The 14,118-nt window shown below is 54.9% G+C and overlaps 1 protein-coding gene across 3 annotated transcripts in view; it reads right to left on the bottom strand.

Annotated features, from left to right (window-relative positions):
• The window catches only part of SCNN1B (sodium channel epithelial 1 subunit beta), a 468,555-nt gene that overhangs the window by 157,365 nt on the left and 297,072 nt on the right, over window positions 1–14,118 (bottom strand). For 2 of the 3 annotated variants that reach the window (XM_079320544.1, XM_079320546.1), the window contains exons 2-13: window positions 11,597–11,945; window positions 10,269–10,665; window positions 8,967–9,160; window positions 8,129–8,232; window positions 7,556–7,719; window positions 7,021–7,128; window positions 4,116–4,233; window positions 3,548–3,623; window positions 3,308–3,365; window positions 2,920–2,981; window positions 2,521–2,596; window positions 1,475–2,164 (exon numbers count right to left, since the gene is read on the bottom strand). In XM_079320544.1, coding sequence (XP_079176670.1) covers window positions 1,775–2,164; window positions 2,521–2,596; window positions 2,920–2,981; window positions 3,308–3,365; window positions 3,548–3,623; window positions 4,116–4,233; window positions 7,021–7,128; window positions 7,556–7,719; window positions 8,129–8,232; window positions 8,967–9,160; window positions 10,269–10,665; window positions 11,597–11,945 — 2,096 coding nt within the window. In that variant the 3' untranslated portion in view covers window positions 1,475–1,774. Of the gene's footprint in view, window positions 1–1,474; window positions 2,165–2,520; window positions 2,597–2,919; window positions 2,982–3,307; window positions 3,366–3,547; window positions 3,624–4,115; window positions 4,234–7,020; window positions 7,129–7,555; window positions 7,720–8,128; window positions 8,233–8,966; window positions 9,161–10,268; window positions 10,666–11,596; window positions 11,946–14,118 lie in introns of those variants that run through there. The other variant, XM_079320545.1, reaches the window with a different exon arrangement.

Raw genomic sequence — 14,118 nt, 5'->3', positions numbered from 1 at the left:
GATGGCACTGCAGGCATTGATGCAGGGGAGGGTGTCAGTCCCTGGTTCTGATCCTGCTGTGATGTGGGGTCAAGTGCCAGGAGCTCTCCTGTGGGAAAGGAGGCTGTGCTGGAGCCTTTGTGGTGTCCAGAGATGGAAATGTTCCTTTCAGGAGACAGGAAAAGTTAGGACAGCTTGTAAGGGCTGGATTCCTGTCTTTACAAATGTTTCTGTGCCTGTTGTGTGCCCTGTTGCCACTCAGGTGTGTTTAGGGGCTGGCTGAGCTCAGGCTCTGCTGGGGTGAGGGGGCTCTGGACAGAGCAGTGTGTCTGGGGGCTCTGTGTCCTTCTCCCTTCAAAGAGAGCAGCTGAGGGGAAGGGGCTGGGGCAGAGCACAGGCATGGGCTCAGGAGATGCTCCTGAGTCTGGATTCAGTGAATGTTGAACACAGAGCTCTGTTCTGTGGGGCAGAATCAGCCGTGCTGGTGGCACCTCAGCTCTCAGGTCATGCCCCAGTCCCTCTGTCTGCTGCTGGTCATCAGCACCACTGGCACCACTGCCAAGGGGCTGGGGGGACCCTGGGCTCCTCTGCTCTGCCCAGAGCACCCTGTGCTGGGGGAGCTTCCCCTGCAGGATCCTGGACCCCACGGCTGCACTGGGCACTGTGCCCAGAACATCCTGTTCTGCTGTGAGATTTAACCACACCGAGCTTCCTCTTGAACTTTTGCAGAAGTGCTTCAGAAAGGCCAGTCCCAGGGGTGGTGATGGGCTCCTGGGAAAGCTCCTGGGGCCAGAACCAGCCAGAGCCAGGTGAACTGACTGCCCCACTCAGCCCAGGGACCCCAAAGGCCCCACTGCCCTCAGGTCAGGTCAGCACACTGGTCTTGCAACTTTGGAATTAATTTTTTATTATTGAAAGAGTGATAAACAGTCTGGTGCTTCGTCCCACCCCAGTCTCTGTGGAGTCCTTGGCACACCCCAAGAGCTGTGTCCCTGCCCCAGCAGAGTGCAAACCCTGGGCAGCAGCACAGCAGGGCACAGGGGCTGCAGCACTGAAGGCAGCTCAGTTTCTGCTGTTCCCTTTGCAGTGCTTTGGGAGTGGAAATTCTGCAGAAGTAGCTGTGGTCCCATCCCAAGGCTCTGCCCCATGGTGTGGAGCTTGCCAGGAGTGCTGAGAAGGGGATGGGATGAGACAGTCCCTAAGGTCCCTTCCAGCACAAACTCTCCCAGGGTTCTGTGATCCACAGGCCATGGCCTTGCAGCCCTGCCAGCACGTCCTGTCCTCTCCTGCCACCACCTGCTGCCACCCAGCTGGGGACAAGAAACGGTGACAGGACTTTACAGCAATGTGTGTGCACGAGCTCTCCAGGCTGCAGCCAAAGCCTGACTGGGAGCTCTGCTGCAGGGCTTGTGAGGCACAGCTTCCTCCTGTGATCAGCCTGGAGAGGACAGCCTGGCCTTTAACTCTGATTGTGACAGACACTGCCCAGCAAGTGGCACAGCTGGCAGGAGCTGACAGGACACTGGTCACTCAGCACAGACAGGACACTGGTCACTCAGCAAAGCCTGGCAGGAGTGGACAGGACACTGGTCACTCAGCACAGACAGGACATTGATCACTCAGCACAGCTGCAGCAGTGCACAGGACCCTGTGGTCATTGAGCACAGACAGGACACTGGTCACTCAGGACAGACAGGACGCTGGTCACTCAATACAGACAGGGCACTGGTCACTCAGCACAGCTGCAGCAGTGCACAGGACCCCGTGGTCACAGAGCACAGACAGGACCCCGCGGTCACTCGGTGTCCGTGTCGCTGTCGGGGCTCAGCGTGTCCGGGGGCTGCACTCGCAGGGAGTCGTAGTTGGGGGGTGGCGTGCCGGGCTCGGGGGGCAGTGCTGGGGCCCCTGGCCCTGCTGCTGGCCCCGCTGGCCCCGCTGCTGGCCCGGGCTCGGGCTGGAAGCCCAGGTTGGTGTGAGCCTCCACCAGCTCTGCCACCGTGGGCGGCGTGTCGGGGTAACGCGCCCGCGCCCGGCGCTGCTTCAGCCCCTTGGCCCAGCTGATGAGGTTGATGATGGTGATCCACAGAGAGTCGATGATGATCTCCCCAAACTCAATCAGGCACAGCACCGAGCCCCCCATCCAGAACCCGAACTGGCCCCCCAGGCTGGACAGCAGCCACACGATCTGTGGGGGAGAGTGCAGGGAGCTGAGCAGCAGGAGCCCCCAGCTGTGCCCAGCCAGGTGTGCCCAGCCAGGTGTGCCCAGCCCCAGCCACCAGCCAGGTGTGCCCAGCCCCAGCCATCACCCAGGTGTGCCCAGCCAGGTGCCAGTGCTGTGTGGGGCTGCCCCCACACCTGGCACCTGCCTGCTGGGGCTGCCCTGCAGGGCTGGGGCAGGGATGGAGGCGGAGGGGGAAGGAACTGAGGGCTGTGAGCCAGCAGGCAGAGGTGGCTCCATCCCTTCACTGGTGGCAGAGCCATGCAGAAGGGGGTGAGGGATGTGGCACTGCCCAGGGCCCCAGCCCTGCCCTCCGTGCTCACCGTGGTGGCAGCTGACTCCGAGATGGTGCGGTAGTTGTACTCCTGGAAGTAAATGTTCAGCTTGATGATCCCATTCCTGTCAAGAGCAAAACCCACCTCAGTCAGGAGCTGCCTGTCCGTGTCCAGCCTGGCTGTGGTGAGTGTGAAGTGACAAACACTATGATATTGGAATGTCCTCCATGCTGATTGTTCCTAGCTGCATGCTTGAGCTGACTGACCCAGCCTGCAGCTCTGGAGAGCACAGGACATGCATGAAGTGCCTTTTGGATCTGCTCTCTGTGTGTCCCAGCTGAGCACACTCAAACCCTGTCCTGCCTGTGCTGGCCCAGCGCCAGGGCTCGTGTCAGGCTGCTGCTCAGGCTCAGCAGAGGAGATAAAGTGCTTGTTCCTTTCACTCACCTGTCCAGAGTCACATTTGTTGACATATCCCTTTCGTAAGACAGAATATGGAAAATCCAGTCCTAGGAAAACAGAATGAGCTCAGAAGGAGCAGAGGCTCAGGAGCCCCAGGGGTGCTGTGCCTGTCCCAGGTGCAGGGGATGCTCTGGACCTGAGCAGGGCACTGGGGGCTCCTTCCCTGTCCTGGGGGCACGGGCTGTGCAAGGTGGGACAGAGCCCAGGAGGGAAGGGTGCTGGGGGGTCCCTCCTCCTGCCCCCAGCCCTGCTGCTACTGCTGGCTGTGTGTGCAAAGCACAGATTTCAGCTTTGAACCAGCTCTGAGCACAGTGAGTGTCCCTGTGCTGGCAACAGGAACCATCAATGTCTGTCCCAAAGCACCCAGGGTTACCTCAGAGGCTTCTGATGGCCAGTCTGCCATGGAGATGGTCATTTTGTACTGGGTGTCACTGCAGGGAACAGAGACAGCATTAGTCTGGCCATTCCCCTCCTCTGGAGTCCTGGGACTGCAATGCTCACAGGCAAACCAGCCCTGCAGGGTTTGCTGCCCTTTAGGAGAGTCAGGACTGATGGGAGTCAGACAAAAGGATCCTCCACCTGCCCAGCAGCCAGAGCAGGCTCAGGTACTCACTTGCAGGTTTCCTTACAGGAGTCAATGCAGATCTGACGCTGCTTTATGCTGGATCTCAGAGAGGAATAGCAATATGCTGTTTCGTGAAAACCAAATTAAAGGATCTGTTTAGATAAGGACCCACATGATTGATATAACTAATATCAATTTATCAAAATAAATATTAGGTATGATCCTTCTGCACAGATTTGCCATCTTCCCTTTCAACTCTCCTTTCCTTGAGAAACTTGGGCAAAACACTTGGACAATTTAATAACAAATTAAAAATAAACTGTAACTTTCTGAAGAGAGTTTTTGTAGAGCCAGCTTGCCCAGGGTTGGTATTTTTGGCACAGCCCTGGCCTCTGCCAGCACAGAGCTGTGCCACCCCAGGACAGCACTGGACCCTCCACTGCCCCTGCCAGGGGACCCAAATGTTTTGGGTGCAGAGGCCTGGAGAGATACCTTGTGTTCTTGTCCCTGTGCCCAAGGGCTCCCCCAGCCCACAGCCAAATCTGGCCCCTTGTCCCCAGCACTGGCCCAGGTGGTCACGTCCAGCAGCAGAGCCCAGGACCCCCAGCACTCTTACCCCAGCCTGGGAAATCCTCATTATTGCAGTAGTTCACCCCTTCAGGCAAGGGGAACATGTAGTGCCCACAGCCACAGATCTCCACCATGTGGTTCTGGAAACAGGAGCGCAGGCAAGCCTGGGGAGGGAGGGGGTGCTGAGGGCTGGGCACTGCCCAGACCCCCCACTCCCAAAACTGCCTCCCCACTGCCCTGAGCTGAGCAAAGCACCTGAACTGGGTGAGGGTCAGAGAACTGTCCCTGCCCAGAGCCTCTCTCAGCCCTGCTGGGCACTGGAGATTTTAGGGGCTGCCCTGGGTGAGAGCTGGAGGGAGCCCAGCTCCCACTCACACAGCAAACTGCTCCTTTCTCAGTTATTTCAGGGCTTCATAGAAGTAATGTTCAAGCTTCCCAAAGCAAGTACAAATGTTCTCTTCCACCCCAGACATGGCAGTGCTCTCCAGGCTTTACACAGGGCTGGTTTTACACTTTAATTCCCAAAGCCTTTGACATGAAGAGCAGACATGTGGATGGTGTGTGTGTAGGTGCTGCTGTCCTGGGGAGGATCCAGCTGCAGCTCCAGCTGCCATCAGCTCAGTGAGCTGAGAAGCTCATCACCCAAAAGTGGAGTGGGATTCTGCACCAGGCAGCACAAAGCAATAGCAAAGTCTGTGAGAAGATAATTAAATGTAGCAGCTGTGGGAAGGACAAGCAGAGAGTTTCTGTGTGACAGGAAAGGGCCCCAGGGAGCAGAGCAGCCAGGCTGTGAGGGAAGAGCCTGGCTGGGCTGAGAGGGCTCTGAAGCGACATTACAGGGGCACAGAATCCATCAGCACTTGCACTGCCAGGGAATAATGCAATCCTGCAACCCTCTCAAGTGTTTGCTCAAACCTTATACAAGCATCTTCAAAATCTGGGTAAAGTGGTCCAGTTGTTATTACATTATTTAAAGGTAGAAATATAAAACCATTGCCTGCCTAAAGCCTTTCTGATCTGCAGGTGCATCTGTGAATCACCCCAAATTTGGGTTTGGGTGTTTTCCTGATTATCACATTGCACCCTCAAGAGGTGCTTCTCTCTCCAGTACAGCCTGTGACAAATTAACCTGTGCTTAGTGTTTGCACTCTAATTTTCTACAGATTCAAGGCTTACAGACACTCAACTTTCTCATCCAATTCTCAGAGTGATGAAGAAGCAAAGGGCTGTTTGGCTTCCTATACAAACCAGCCCCATTTCCAGGGTGAAAAATTACTTGATTCCCACAAAGAGAAAAAAGTTGAAGAACACAGGAGTGTTCAGAGGGAGAATCTCTCCTTTGTATTCCTCTCCTGTCAGGGGTAAATATCACTTGTGTACACAAAACATGAGTTTCTGAGAAGTGTCACTCTGACAGTGTCTCAGCAGAAGTTTCCCAGAGCCTCAGTGACTGTTCCTACAGACCCATGCAGGGCTTAGATCAGATATTAGGAAATAATTACATGGAAAGGTTGCAAAGCATTTGGACAGGCAGCCCAGGGCAGTGGTGAAGTCACCATCCCTGGAAGAGCTCACAAACCAGGTGATGTGGCACTCCAGGACATGGTGTACCAATGCTGCTGCTGTGTTGATACTTGCATTTGATGATCTTGAAAGGTTTTATGATTTTATGATTCCCATGAGTACCCCACATGATAGGCAAAGATTTGATTGCTTGGATGGTTTTCCTTGCAGGGTGCAGTTTGGCTGGGCAGGTCTTTCACCTGGATGGAGTAGGAGGTGTTGTACTGGCTGTAGAGGTGTTTACCTGGATGGAGTAGGAGGTGTTGTGCTGTTTGGGCAGGTGTTTACCTGGATGGAGTAGGAGTTGTTGTGCTGTTTGGGCAGGTGTTTACCTGGATGGAGTAGGAGGTGTTGTACTGGCTGTGGAGGTGTTTACCTGGATGGAGTAGGAGGTGTTGTGCTGTTTGGGCAGGTGTTTACCTGGATGGAGTAGGAGGTGTTGTACTGGCTGTAGAGGTGTTTACCTGGATGGAGTAGGAGGTGTTGTGCTGTTTGGGCAGGTGTTTACCTGGATGGAGTAGGAGGTGTTGTACTGGCTGTAGAGGTGTTTACCTGGATGGAGTAGCAGGTGTTGTACTGGCTGTAGAGGTGTTTACCTGGATGGAGTAGGAGGTGTTGTGCTGTTTGGGCAGGTGTTTACCTGGATGGAGTAGGAGGTGTTGTACTGGCTGTAGAGGTGTTTACCTGGATGGAGTAGGAGGTGTTGTACTGGCTGTGGAGGTGTTTACCTGGATGGAGTAGGAGGTGTTGTACTGGCTGTGGAGGTGTTTACCTGGATGGAGTAGGAGGTGTTGTGCTGTTTGGGCAGGTGTTTACCTGGATGGAGTAGGAGGTGTTGTACTGGCTGTGGAGGTGTTTACCTGGATGGAGTAGGAGGTGTTGTGCTGTTTGGGCAGGTGTTTACCTGGATGGAGTAGGAGGTGTTGTACTGGCTGTGGAGGTGTTTACCTGGATGGAGTAGGAGGTGTTGTGCTGTTTGGGCAGGTGTTTACCTGGATGGAGTAGGAGGTGTTGTACTGGCTGTAGAGGTGTTTACCTGGATGGAGTAGGAGGTGTTGTACTGGCTGTGGAGGTGTTTACCTGGATGGAGTAGGAGATGTTGTACTGGCTGTGGAGGTGTTTACCTGGATGGAGTAGGAGGTGTTGTACTGGCTGTAGAGGTGTTTACCTGGATGGAGTAGGAGATGTTGTGCTGTTTGGGCAGGTGTTTACCTGGATGGAGTAGGAGGTGTTGTACTGGCTGTAGAGGTGTTTACCTGGATGGAGTAGGAGATGTTGTGCTGTTTGGGCAGGTGTTTACCTGGATGGAGTAGGAGGTGTTGTACTGGCTGTGGAGGTGTTTACCTGGATGGAGTAGGAGGTGTTGTACTGGCTGTGGAGGTGTTTACCTGGATGGAGTAGGAGGTGTTGTACTGGCTGTAGAGGTTCTGCACGGGCACGTCGGAGCCGTTGACGGTGCAGTCGCTGTAGGGGTAGCCCATCCTCTCCAGCTCGTCCTGCCAAGGAGACAAAGCCCAGGCTGTGCTCAGCACTTCCCAGCTCCCTGTGCCCTCTCCCAGAGGCTCTGAACTCCTCAGCTCCCAGCCCTGCTAGCAGTGCAGGAGTGGGGGGCAGAGCTGAGGGGCTGCAGCCCCGGGGGCTCCAGGAGGCTGCTCGGGGTGCTGAGCTCCCTGACAGGGTGTCTGTCCTGCCAAAGCCTGAGGAACAGGCAGCCTGACTGAGCCCAATCTTCTGGCCTTAATAAAGCACTTTGCCAGGACAGTTACATAAAATCCTCCATAAAGTGCTCCAGCCCCTGACAGGTGTGTACCTTGTCTCCTTTGGTTTGAGCCAGTTCAGCCAAGACTTAAAGCAAACTTGGTTGAGGTCCCATCAGATAACATTATTCTGAGCCAATCTGCTCCCCAGGAATGCCACACATACCACCAGCACTCCAATGGAGGTTTCTGTCCCAGCCATGGCGTAGATGCCCTGATCCTTGAGGAAGGGGAAGCTCTTCTGTTGGTGCAGCATGAGCCTGGCCCCAGCAGCAGAGGACAGGTAGGGAATGTAATCCTGCTGGCTGATGTCCAGAATCAGCTTCAGCCCTGGGACACCAGACAAAACACAACAGGAATTGTATTGGGGAAAGAAGGGAGTCTATTTTCTTCTCCCTGCTCCTTGGGAAGAGCCTGGGTCTGGCTGCCACGACAGCCTGACTTGTACAGGAAAACTTATGGTGGTGAATGCCCAGAATGGCAATAGCTGGGAACAGCCAGGTGCTGCCTCAGATATCTCAAATATCCAGAGGTTGCCTTTCTGCTGTAGTCACTTTTTCTGTGTGGCACATTTTTATTTTGGGGCCCATCCCCTTCTGGAAAGCCTCTGCTCCCTGCTGCAGTGCTCCAGTGACAGAGAATCACAGATCTGTCCTGAGTGACAGGAATGGGAACCAAGAGAGAGAACCCTCAGGTGTGCCCCTCCTGCCCCCTCCTCCAGCACAGAGCACTCCCTTACCAAACTCAGCCCCGGGGTTGGAAGAATTCAGAGCCTCTTCATCCATGCCCCAATTAAAGATGTAGCAGTTCCCATGGTCTGGGTGGTAGATTTGGGTGAAATTCCTGAAATACACATAGAACTGTGACTCTTGGAAGGACTAAAGGGGTGTGACAAAAAGCAGATGGTGGGCCCAGCTCAGCAGCTGTGCTGGGGTTCACCTCCCATTGCCTCATCTGCTGCTCAGGGACTACAGCTGCTGGCACCTCAATCCATCTGCTTTTGGAAAAAAGCAAGGCAAGGTACAGGTGTCTGCTGGCCATGGCCCTGGGGACAGTGCTCAGTGGGATGGAGAGGAACATTTGTCACACAGGTGACAGGAGCAGCTGCTCAGCCTGGGCTGTGCTTGCAGGTTTGGGCTGCCAGTTCTTGGTGGCCCTTGCTGCAGAAGGGACGGGGCTCCCACAGCCTGGGGTGCTGCTGCTCCCCTTCTCAGCACTGGAGATGGGAACTTGGGGCTCACAGGCTAAAGTGCATTTCTCAGAGCCTTGTGCAAAAGGGAGGGGGCTGTAACTGGTGCTGCTGACTCAGTACCTGGCTGTCACTGGGTACCCTGGGTGATGCTAGTCTTGATATGTCATGAGCAAAGCAGCCCATCCAAAACTAACTCAGCCAGCACTGCTCCAAAAGAACACATTCCAGCCAGGATCACATCCAGAAAGCCTCTGGGAAGTGCTGTCAGAGCTGAGGATCAGCAGCATCTCACCAGTAGCTGATAAATACCCTCCAAAGAGAAAAGCACCGTGTGCTGCTCATCCCTGCAGGGACAGCAAGGGGCAGGCAGCTCGTGTGCACCTACTTGTAGTTGCAGGGCTCAGCCCCGTAGAGACAGGCCAGGATCATGTCCTCTGCCTGGTAGCCCATCCTGATCCTGTCGTGCAGGGGCACCTTGGAGAGGATGGAGGTGGACTGCAGGATGTACCACTCGCTGACCGCCTGCGCCGCGCTGCTGAAGTTCCTGTAGGTGCAGTTCCCAGAGCCCTGCTGGCTGCACTGGGGACACACGGGCACCTCTGAGCCTGGGGGACAGCAGGGCCCCGGCATGGCCCTGCCCTGGGCCCCCCATGAGCTGTGCAGCCCCAGGAACCCAGAGCTGCAGCCTGGCAGAGCCACCGGCCAGCTGTGCCACTGAATGAGGCACTGAATGTGGCACTGAATGAGACACTGTGCCACTGAATGAGACACTGAATGTGGCACTGAATGAGACACTGAATGTGACACTGAATGTGGCACTGAATGTGGCACTGAATGAGACACTGAATGTGGCACTGAATGTGGCACTGTGACACTGAATGTGGCACTGAATGTGGCACTGAATGAGACACTGAATGTGGCACTGTGACACTGAATGTGGCACTGAATGAGACACTGAATGTGACACTGAATGTGACACTGAATGTGACACTGAATGTGGCACTGTGACACTGAATGTGACACTGAATGTGGCACTGAATGTGGCACTGAATGCGACACTGTGACACTGAATGTGGCACTGAATGTGACACTGAATGTGACACTGAATGTGGCACTGAATGTGGCACTGGGCTGTGGCACTGGGCTGTGGCACTGGGCTGTCACCCTGAGCTGGCTGTCACCCTGAGCTGAGTGCAGGGTCCTTCCCCAGGGACATTTCCCAGGTGGGCAGGTTATAGGGTGACCCTCACAAGTTAACAGAAAATGTCGATTTTGGGCCAGTTCTTTAAGGCTGGAGTTTCCCCAGCTTTGAGTGCCCAGGCAGGGCCCTTGGAGCCTCCATGGGAGCAGGGCTGAGGGGTTTCAAGACCACCTTGTGCCTCTGCACTGTGAACTGCAGCAGGAAAGGGAGGGGGCACAGCCACAGCCTCTCCTGGCATTTTGGGGGCCTGAGCCAAGGAAGGGGTGAAGGTGTCTGGGAGCCTGCAGGGAACCCCCTGCCCTGCTGTGTCCTGGGCTCAGCTGCAGCAGGGGCTGGGCACGGGCAGCCCCCAGAGCTGGCACAGAGCAGAGCCAGGGCAGAGCAGCCAGGGCAGCTGGTGGGGAGGAGACACAGATCTCCCTGCTGCACCCTTGCCCAGGCACCCATCCCTCATCTCTGCCCCCTGCACCGAGGGACCCCTCTCACCAGCTTCACTGCCAGCTTGTACTTCTTCTCTTCTGCTGTGCTGTTGGCTGTGGAGTTGCTCTCTGCACCAGGTGCAGCAGTGGTGTAGTTCTCCAGGCTCCTGCTGCCCATGGTGTAGTTCTCCAGGCTCCTGCTGCCCATGGTGTAGTTCTCCAGGGTCCCATTGCCCATGGCAGTCTTGTTGCCCACAGCAGTCTGGCTGCTCTCAAAGATGTCCAGGATGATGGGATTGTCTTTGTCGTGCTCGTCGATGAGGACCAGGGGAATCTGGTTCCAGAGCTCCAGGTCCAGTGGTGGGGACACGTTGTCACTGCTGTTCCCTGGCTGCAGGATCCTCTCCAGTGCTGCCTCAATCAGCCTGTCCAGCTCCTTCAGCAGGGGCTTCACCTCCGAGTACCTGGGGACAGGCACTGTGAGCAGGCAGGGCTGTGCTGCAGGGGACAGGTGCTGGGGACAGGTGCTGGGGACAGGTGCTGGGGACAGGTGGCAGCTCACCCCCCTGGCCTGGACCCTCCTGGGGAGCTCAGCGTGGGCTGGATTTACCAGGGGACAACGGGAGTGTCCTTGCAGAGCACGGCCAGCTCGGGCACGGGTGTCCCAGCAGCTGCTGCAGGGCAGTGCAGCATAAACACTCCAGGGGTGAACACACCAGTGCTGGGCCACATTGCTTCTAGCTCAGTAATTCACTACAGTTTACTCAAAACATCTCCAGCAAGTGGAGGAAAAACCACCCCTAAAGCAATTCTTGTGTTGGCTGAGAGCGTTTTGCCTCAGGCTACACTATTGCATGGATTTAAAAACAATAAATTTAAGGCAAATCTAATGAAAATCAGTCACCCCTTGGAAGTCACAGCCACCATTCAGTTCTGTCTCTGGGGCTCCTGGCAAGCAGGACTGTGGAACCAGCTGTTAGTGACTGGAGTATGAGCAATGAGAAGAATGTTCACAGCGAGGAAGGGGAAGGAAAGAAATGGTGGGGAAAGATGGAAAGACTGATTCTGGTTGGGAAAGGTGAGTGGAATTTGGTTCTTTTATGAGCTGAGGAAAGTTTGCAGGGAGGTAAAAACCTTAGTTAGATTAACTGATATGGTGCAGAAACTGTGTTAGGAAGAAACTTCTGCATGAGGGTGGTGAGCCCTGGCACAGGTGCAGAACCCTGAGCCATTCATTGTGATATTGTGCTTTATTTCTTTTTAGGGCCACTTGGTGACTCCACTGATGTTCCTAATGTGAGGTCTGAGACAGGAACAGGCCCTCAGCTCCTCACACTGGCAATGTTTCTGAGGGGTTAGGGCACACATGGGGAAACTGGGAGAAGCAAAGCTTACTTGAAAGGGTTGGCATTGCAGACAGTGACCGCAGGGAACTTCATGGTCTTAAAGCCAATGGAGAGGGACGAGGTGACGTTGTAGGAGAGGTAGGTGTTGATGAGGATCCCCCACTGCCAGAAGACCAGGGATGCAAAGAGCAGAGTGAGGAAGAACCAGATGAGTTTCTTCTTGGGCCCCTCCTTGATGATGCGCTTGGGGCCGTGGGTGTTGGTGTTGTCGCAGTACCAGACCAGCAGCTCCTTGTAGGTGTAGCCAGGGCCCTTCTGCAGCCGGTGCAGAGCCCGCACCAGGTACCTCCTCAGCTTCATGCTGCTGCAGGGGCACGAGAAGAGACACCAAACCAGCTCTGGGGGGCTGTGCCACTCCAGGTGCCCCTGTTGTGTCACACAGCAGGGGTGGCACAGTGCCAGGGTGAGGTGATGCATGGCAGCAACACATCACCCACCCTCCTGGGGACACAGAGAGCTTTGGGACTGCAGCTCCACAGGTGGGGAATGCCTCTGTCACCTCTTGGTGCTGAGAGCTGAGTGACCAGGACCTGCAGGATGTGGCTGCTCCTGGTGCTGCTGCACGGCACTGCCTGCCAGGAGCTGCTCGGCCAGTGGGAAAGCTGTGTGCTCACTGCCACAGCTGGAATGCTGTGTGCTCACTGCCACAGCTGGAATGCTGTGTGCTCACTGTCAGACACAGCTGGAGTGCTGTGTGCTCACTGACACAGCTGGAATGCTGTACACTCACTGCCACAGCTGGAATTCTGTGTGCTCACTGACACAGCTGGAATGCTGTACACTCACTGACACAGCTGGAATGCTGTGCACTCACTGACACAGCTGGAATTCTGTGTGCTCACTGCCACAGCTGGAATGCTGTGTGCTCACTGTCAGACACAGCTGGAGTGCTGTGTGCTCACTGACACAGCTGGAATGCTGTACACTCACTGCCACAGCTGGAATTCTGTGTACTCACTGCCACAGCTGGAATGCTGTGTGCTCACTGACACAGCTGGAATGCTGTGTGCTCACTGCCACAGCTGGAGTGCTGTACACTCACTGACACTGCTGGAGTGCTGTGTGCTCACTGCCACAGCTGGAATTCTGTACACTCACTGACACTGCTGGAGTGCTGTACACTCACTGCCACAGCTGGAATTCTGTACACTCACTGACACAGCTGGAATTCTGTACACTCACTGCCACAGCTGGAGCGCTGTACACTCACTGACACAGCTGGAATGCTGTACACTCACTGACACAGCTGGAGCGCTGTACACTCACTGACACAGCTGGAATTCTGTACACTCACTGCCACAGCTGGAATGCTGTACACTCACTGACACAGCTGGAATGCTGTACATTCACTGACACAGCTGGAATGCTGTACACTCACTGCCACAGCTGGAATGCTGTACACTCACTGCCACAGCTGGAGTGCTGTGCACTCACTGCCACAGCTGGAATTCTGTGTGCTCACTGCCACAGCTGGAGTGCTGTACACTCACTGACACAGCTGGAATGCTGTACATTCACTGACACAGCTGGAATGCTGTACATTCACTGACACAGCTGGAATGCTGTCCCAGCCCCAGCCAACACTAGATGGAACAAGCAGCACATGCAGCAGCTGCCTCAGGCACTCAGCTCAGCGTTCAACCTCACCTGGAGCCTGAGAGGATTTTTCTTAAAAGGAAGAAGCATTAGAGCACATCCAGCTTTCAGAGGGACAGGAGAAGAGGAGCTAGAAGCAGCAGCACCTTTCCCAGGACCAGGAATGCTGTCCAGGGCTGCTGCCTGCTGCAGGAGGGACACCAGGTTGGTTTTTCCCACCAAATTCCTTTGTCTGACAGATATTATCAGTACAGACCCCCCCTCCCCCGCTCTGCTGAGGGATGCTGCATACTTGGCATTCATTTTGTGAGTAAATAGAACATTTTGTGCTGCTATTTTAAGGTTAGAATCTGTGTTACTAAATCTTAACGTCCCGAGGCAGGATTTCAAAAGGAACCTGGGGCAGCCACTCAGAACACTTGTCAGATTTAAGCTGCAGGAGAGCACAGTTAAAGATTAATGCTGGGAACAGGCCCCATCCTGGGAGGAAGAGTGCTGGAATAATGCAGCAACAGTTCACTGAGGAGCAGCACTCAGCAGGGCAGGAATGAGAGTGGCACAGCACTGCTGCAGGTGAGCAAAGGTGTGCACAGGCCCTGGGGAGTGAAAGGAGGTGGGTTCTTCATATTTTTCAATAATAAAAAATACTGATTCCTTGATGTGCTGGCCAGTTTGGCAACAGTATAAACCCAAAAGATTTTGAATTCCTGCTCCATGACACGAAGAGAGACGATGGTTTTCACTGCATGCCTATTACCTGTGATGTTAGATGTAGGTGATCCTCTGTAGGAGAGGATTTTGGAAAGAGCAAACCCCAGCTGCTTGCTCTAAGATCCAAGGGCAGGCTCTACTCCTACAGAGGAAGATTTTGTTCTCCAAGGAACTGGAGACTCATGTCCTGGCACTTGCAGCCCC

This window comes from Erithacus rubecula (assembly GCF_903797595.1).
Source record: "Erithacus rubecula genome assembly, chromosome: 17".
Classification (NCBI taxonomy): domain Eukaryota; kingdom Metazoa; phylum Chordata; class Aves; order Passeriformes; family Muscicapidae; genus Erithacus; species Erithacus rubecula.
Note: the sequence above shows the minus strand (reverse complement) of the source record. Positions and strands in the feature narration are given on the sequence as shown.